Source organism: Chrysochloris asiatica, unplaced genomic scaffold, assembly GCF_000296735.1.
Source record: "Chrysochloris asiatica unplaced genomic scaffold, ChrAsi1.0 scaffold00173, whole genome shotgun sequence".
In the NCBI taxonomy this organism is placed as follows: domain Eukaryota; kingdom Metazoa; phylum Chordata; class Mammalia; order Afrosoricida; family Chrysochloridae; genus Chrysochloris; species Chrysochloris asiatica.
In genome coordinates, this window is record NW_006408691.1 from 3,526,494 (window position 1) to 3,533,870 (window position 7,377).

The 7,377-nt window shown below is 51.3% G+C and overlaps 1 protein-coding gene across 1 annotated transcript in view; it reads left to right on the plus strand.

Annotated features, from left to right (window-relative positions):
* Positions 1–7,377, plus strand: part of PRDM16 (PR domain containing 16) — a 421,338-nt gene that overhangs the window by 382,698 nt on the left and 31,263 nt on the right. The window contains exons 9-10 of the mRNA XM_006871783.1: positions 4,860–5,076; positions 7,088–7,235. Coding sequence (XP_006871845.1) covers positions 4,860–5,076; positions 7,088–7,235 — 365 coding nt within the window. The remainder of the gene's footprint in view (positions 1–4,859; positions 5,077–7,087; positions 7,236–7,377) is intronic.

Sequence of the window (7,377 nt, forward strand, 5' to 3'; positions counted from 1 at the left end):
TATGATGTTCTTGATGTCATCCCACAACTCTTCTGGTCTTTGGTCTTTAGTGTTTAATTCATCAAATCTGTTCTTCAGATGATCTCTAAATTGGCATGGTGGAAGGGTCTAATCTCATCTAACTTTATGAAAGAATCGGTATCAGATCAACAGCCCAAGTTTGATTCCCATGAGGTAAAGGTCAGATGTGCATCCATCCTCCAACCTTCTTACTAATCCTGACACCAGCGGTCCCTCCCATGGCACTCCCTACTTCTCTTCTGTGATTGCTGATCCATTGCACAGAACTCACAGACAATACTCAGGATTATGAGGTTTATTGGGAAAGGTAACAGTTTACAAATCAGGACTAGGAATGACTCAGGATACGGTTCTTCGATTAAGACAGATCCTTGGCCCTGTCCATAGGCATACCTCTCCTTCTGGGTTTGGCCTCTGCCCTGCTTGGGCAAGTGTTAACAAAGCTCTTTTAGCTCTGCAGGTAAGTGCCCAGAGGCACTCCAATCCACTCACTCCACTCCACTCCACTCCACTCACTGATTTGAACAAACCTGACCAATTCCCTCATTAGAGGTCCCTCAAGGTACCATACACCTTATTTACATTATTATCAAACTATCCAATCCCCTTGGTGGTCCACCAGCACTTCGTTTGCATAACTCCACCCAATCATTTGGTAGGAGCTATAAAGATTTCCACCCTGAATGCACCCAATCTTCTCTGATCTCAGAAGCTAAGCAGGATCAGGCCTAGTTAGTACTTGGATGGGAGACCTGGCATGGCTGTGGGTTAATGCACAGGACTACAAAGTTGGTTTGGACGGCAACGTCAGCAGTTCAAGCTCACCAGCTGCTCCTCGGAAACCCTATACAGGGTCACTATGGGTCAGAGCCGACTCAATAACACTTGACAACAACAACAACATAAAGATTTTGACTAATGAAACCATATTAAGTAATTTACTGTGTTGCAGGCCACAACATTGCTAATGAGCTGAATCCCCCTATAAGACAGAGTATAGCTTCCTAGGATTCCCAAAGCTGTAAATCTTTGTGGAAGCAGACTACCTCATCTTGCGACTGGTGTGTTTGAACCACTGACTTTTTGGTTGGCAGTTGAGTGCTTAATCACTGCACCACCAAGACTCCTGATATGATAAGATATGATATATGACATGATACATAAAGGATTCCCTGAATGGTACAAACAGTACGTAACACTAGACTACCAGCCAAAATGTTGTTGTTTCAGATATGCCCAGAGACACCTTGGAAGGTAGCTCTGATGATGTGCTTCTGAAAGGCCACAACTTGAAACCCGTATGGAGCACAGTTCTACTCCCGGCCCACGTGGGGCTCCATGAGTCAGAATCAGCTCATTGGAAACTAACAGAAGCTGCAGCCATTATAATAAGTAATCAGAATATAACATGTACTTTTAATAGCTCTTGAAAATGGAATTCCTTGTGCTAGGAAAATAAACATGACATAAAACAGTGCCCATCCCTTCTGCATCAGCCCCTCACACCCCAGTGTGTATTTAAACACAGGCCTCATCCAGCACCTGTCAGTAGGGACAGAGAGACATCGATGTGTGCTGGCCCCGGCCCCAACCTGTGACCGGCCAATGTGACTCATGTGGGGCAGGAGTTGGGTATGACTGTGCATCACTGTGCTCAATCCCAGTGCCTCCTGGACACTCAGAATACTGTCAGAGGAAAACGCATGTTTATTTTCAACCCAAATTCCAAGTTGAAACTGGAAAAATCAGTCAGTTAGTACCATGGATGGTGGAGTTGGCACTTCTTGGTTTCGCTTTCAAGCTTCAATGTCTATACCCCTCGGCTTGTTCCTAGTTTGATACAGACAGAGTTCTAACTCAGTGATGCTGTTGGGGAGTTGGGGGAGGCATCTCAGACTCTCTCCAGCTTAAGAAGCTGGAATCAACCCACAAACACCTCCATGTGGTCTTGGCACTCAGCTCCAATTTTAAAACTGAGTTCTTGGTGCTCAGATATCAAGTGCTCATCCCCAAGTCAAAATCCAGATTTCTAAAGATAAGTGGAAAACCCCCGGAAGGGACTGAGAGCAAACAAGTAACAAACTTACAAAGCATATTGCATTCCTCATGCCCTGTGTGGGAAAGTGGGTGTACACTGGTCCTCCTGCCTCTTACACAGCTCTGCCCTGTCCAGTTATGGACCCTGGGCAAGTCATTCACTATCCCCCACCTCAGTTTATCAGTTATGCAGCAGGCATGGGCAGAGTGCCTACCTGGGTTGACGGAGTCTTTGATGTGTGAACAGCGGGCAGTTCTTAGAGCAGATGGGCTAGTAAACAGCCATTGCTAATCTCTTTCTTCATGCTATTTTCACAGACATTGTTCCTGAAAAGAGTTTGCATTTTGGATGACATTTTGAGTTTAGCCTTTTGTAGTCTTCAAGGGGAACTGTGTCTTAGCATGAAGCACCGTGCCAGCCCTTTCTCACCCTGGCACCCAAGGAGAGCCAGCCCTCAGACAGAATCTTGTGTTAGAGTCTTCTCTGCCCGCTGACCTTAACAGGTCTGGTAATCCCGGCTCTGGCCAGCTGGCTGCGTTGTTGCTAGAAGCCCCAGTGGCTACTGCCTGCCTTTGTTTCTGCAAAGTTCTGCAAAGGCTCCCTGGCCTGACCACTCTCCCTGTCCTCTCTGTCCCAGTGGACTCTGTGGTTAGTGCAGACTGGTTTAACCATCTTGTTCTGATTCTGCAGCTCAGCAGGTGTCTGGGAAAGCTCTGAGTTGCAGCATTTACTGGGATGTTTGGGGCAGGGCCCCAAGGGGCTCAAACAGAGGCATGGAGCAGGGTCCAGACTCAGGGGTGCAGCCCCCAGAGCAGAACTGGGTGCTGGGGTATGACTCTACATACTCTTTGTACCCAGTTGCTGGCCCCCTTTATGTTCCTGTTTCCCCCAAGCAAGTGGGTTCTTTTCAGCGGCTGGTGTGAGCAGGTCAGGATGTCAGACTCTGCCCAATGAGCACATCGAGAGGGTCTGTGTGTCTTGACCCCAGTGGATCCTGCCTGGCCAGTCTCAGTGGAAGAGTCCCCAGGACTCCTTCTAGCCCAAGCCACCAGATAAGTTGCCTCTGGCCTGAGACATGAAAGATAGCAACTTCTAGAAGCCAAGGCTATGTTGGGGTCCATGAGGGATCGATCACCTGATGCCCTGTGGATATGATCAGTGGGTTTTCAGAACCAGCTGCTCATGAGAGTGCCCACCAGGGGTGTCTGTGGAATGCCAGTTGTGACCCAGGCCAGGTCATGGTAACAGCGTCCTATTCCTAGGTTCAGGGAGGTGACCCTTTCTCCCAGGCCTCCCCTGGAACCTTCATCCTGCCCAGACAGTGAGCGCTGGAATGATTCATGTTTATGGTTTTCTTTACTTCCTCTTCCATCGGTCCCTCATCTGCCCAGATCCCCTTGGCATCCACCCTGTGATCACCACACCTCAGTCAGCAGCACTCTACATATATGAAGGCCCTGCTTAGGCCATGCACCTGGCCAGTCATTGTGCAGGTACACACAAACAACATGCACACATACCACACACATAGGCCTGCATGTAACATGCATGCCTGATCACACTCACATGCATACAAAATTACTAGTGCACATGATACACAGTCACAACCTATGCAAATATGCACACATCCACATGCTTGTGCATGCAGGGCATGGGTATTCACACAAACACATGCATATTTGCACAATTGCATACATGCATATACATGTGTGCACATGAATCATGCACTTAAATGTAATATAAGAACAAAGGCATACACCTAACACGTGCACCTTTGCATGTCCAAACACACATGTATAGTCATTTGTGCATGCAACATTCACATATGTAAGTGTGTTGTCACACACATTTACACACATAAGTACACATACATGAACCCACAAATGTGTACCGATGTACTCATGCGCACAATTGCATCTATGCACACACACACACAAAAATACAGACGTGTAATATATGTGCGCACACTCACATACAGCACATGCAGAAACGCATGCCCAGATACTCATGCTCATATGTGTACATGCACATGAGTCTATATGCATGCTCACACATTCACACACAGTCACACAAAGATGCACAAACAGGTCAGATATGCACATTTATGTGCACACAGTATTCATATATACTGATCCATGTGCACACACATGCACATCTGCACACATGCCCACGTGGATGCACACCGTTGAATAATTTGTGCAGAAGTTTCATCCACTTGTCCTCTCTACAGACCTGGGTGGGCCCCAGGGTGCTTCTTGGGAAGGGAGGGGGCCTGTGTGCTGAGTGGAAAGCGGCTGTTCAGACAGCAGTCAGGCAGGAGGAGCTGGGGATGGGCCCAGTGCCTCCCCCGGGAAATTTACAGCTCTGGGCTGATTGTTTGGCTTGGCACTGTGGTCAGGATGCCGCCTCGTAAACTTAATAATAGCTGCCCCCCTTTAATTTGTTTGACCTTGACGACAATAATTTATGATATGCACTAGATCTCCGTTGGCTTTTTCCTCCTGATTCATAAACAAAGCACTTGGCCTGGCTTCCCGCCCTGCTTCCGAGCCTGGGCCTCTAAGCCCTCACTTAGAAGGAAGGAGGGCCACTGTTTCTCTGTGTTGCTGGCGTTGCTGACATCAGGGGCTCCAGGTGTCTCTGTGGTCTTCACTGCCCCCACCCTGCTCCTCAGGCAGCCACTCCTAGAATCCAATGATAGCAACCACAGTGGGCGGCAATGGGGATGGTGAGCTTGGGGCCCCCTGCCCTCTGCAGGTCTCGGTCCGGGGTGCCCACCCGACTGCTCCCTGTTTTCCAGAGGAGCGCACCTTCCGCTGCGAAGAGTGTGACGAGCTTCTGCAATCCAAGCTGGATCTGCGTCGTCACAAGAAGTATGCGTGCGGCTCAGTGGGTGCCATGCTCTACGAGGGCCTGGCTGATGACCTGAAGCCCGAGGGCCTGGGCAGCACAGGCGGTGGGGACGGGCAGGCCCATGAGTGCAAGGACTGCGAGAGGATGTTCCCCAACAAGTACAGGTGCCACCTCCCTGCTGCCCGCACCTCTTCCCTTCCTCTGTCCCTGTCACCTCCAGCTCCCCTCTCCCTCTTCTCATCCCCTCTCCCTCCTGCCTCCTCCCTCCTCCTCCTCCCCTCCTCCTCTTCTCCCTCCTCCTCACCCTTTCCCTCCTCACTCACTCTCCCTCCTCCTTCCTCCCCTCCTCTCCCTCCTCCTCCTCCTTCCCCTCCTTACTCACTCTCCCTCCTCCTCCCCCTCCTCCTCTCCCTCTCCCTCCTCACTCACTTTCCCTCCTCCTCCCTCTCCTCTTCTCCCTCCTCCTTTCCCTTCTCCTCTCCCTCCTCCTCCTTTTCCTCTCCCTCCTCCCCCTCCCTCCTCCCTCCTCTCCTTTTCCTCTTCCACCCTCCCTTTCTCTTCTCCTTCCTCCCCACCCTTCCTCTCTTCTCCTCCCCTTCTCTCTTCCCCTCTACCACCTCTTCCATTTCCTCTTCACCCCACTTTCTTTCCCTTTCATCCTCTTTCCTCTCCCTGTCATCCTTCCCTTCCTCCCCTTCTCTTTCCCTGCCTCCTCCTCCTTGCTCCTTCATCCCTGTCTCCTCTCCTCCTTTTCATACTCTTCTTCCTCTACCCCTGCCCTTCTCTTGCTTCCTCTCCTCTGTCCCCCATCCGTCCTCACTCCTTTTCCCCAAGGCCCTCATCCACCTCACCTCCATCTGTGGAGGCCAGAGCTCTGTCCACATAGAAGGAACCCTGAAACACTAGGAAGAGTGGAGGTCAGCCCTGTCCCTCAGCTCTATCCAACCTGACAGGCCAAGGGCTTCAGAAACTGGTGGGGATGGAGGGTCCTTTCCGGAGTGGTCACTGTGGACATGTACCTAGGCACAGGTGCTAGGGGTCTGAGTCTGCTGTTCCCCAGCTGTGAAAACTCCACGCCATCAGAACCCAGCGCTGGGTCACAGCCCTGCCACTAGGACACTCTGCAAGACCCCTGGGAAATGCACACCCAGGCTCTGTGGGTATAAGTCCAAACACTCAGCCCAGCTCTAGGGAATGAGTAAAACTTTTCCATCATGAATCCTTCCCTCCTTCTGCCAAGAATTCCCCAGACTAGCTTCGCAGTGTCCCGGTAAAATGCCACGCAGCCTCTAACCGGCCCTATGGTTGCTCCAAATCTGATGGCTGATGGCGGCCCCTCAACATCTCCTTGGGGACTGAAAACCCTCCACCCGAACAGATGACGGAGAAAATAAGCGTTTGAGCAAATCCCGGCCGAGGCCCACGCAGTGAGCACTGCTCAAGAGGGTCCGTGTTTTCTTTAAATAAACACATAAATCACAATTAACAACAGGGAAAAGATACAATCTCCTGATGCTAAAGAACCCAGCGTTTCTGATCTTAATGGATGGCTGGGTCCCGTAATTAACGGGCCGTGATGTATTGCTGCTTTGCTCATGAAGATTAACGGTCATACCTGGGCCAGGAGGAGATGTAGGCTGTCTCTAGAGAGGAGGTTAGGGCCGCTCAGCCAAATAGATCGCCCACCCCAGCAGCTGTGTGCTCCCCACCCCATCACAGCTCATTCTCAGACCTCCCCCTAGGGGCTTGAGGGCTGGGAGGGGGCATGCTCAGCATGCTAGCTGGAGAGCACCCCTGAAGCCCTGCAAAGGGGTGGCCTGGGGTTTTCTGGGGTCCTGTCCCTGCTCTGGGCCTCATGGGAATGTTGGATGATTCAAGATCCCTTTTCCCTTAGGTCCAAACTTAGCCTTGGGGTTAGGGTCATCTGGGTGAACTGGGTGAGGATCTGAGCTCAGTCTGGGTGTTGCTTCCTCATCTTACCCACCACCCCCATCCCAGATCCCTGTGTCCTCTCAGAAGAAGAGGGGATAAAGGGGACACCAGGCCTTGATCCACTCCCCAGGAAGGAGTGATGTGAGTCCCTTGGGTGGGCCACTGAGAGCAGACCTGGGCACACCAGCCCTGTGGAGGTGGGCCCCCTCCTGCCCCACAGTGACCCCTGATTCCTGTGCACAGCTTGGAGCAACACATGATCATCCACACAGAGGAGCGAGAGTACAAGTGTGACCAGTGCCCCAAGGCCTTCAACTGGAAGTCCAACCTCATCCGCCACCAGATGTCCCACGACAGCGGCAAGCGCTTCGAATGTGAAAATTGTGTGAAGGTAACAGGCATGAATCTGCTGCCCGCCTACTCACGCACACACAAAGCTTCAGGTCAGATGGGTGTGTGTTTACACCTGCCTCACTCACCTGCACACACAGCCTCAGGTGTAGATGGGTGTATGTTTACACCTTCCCCACTCA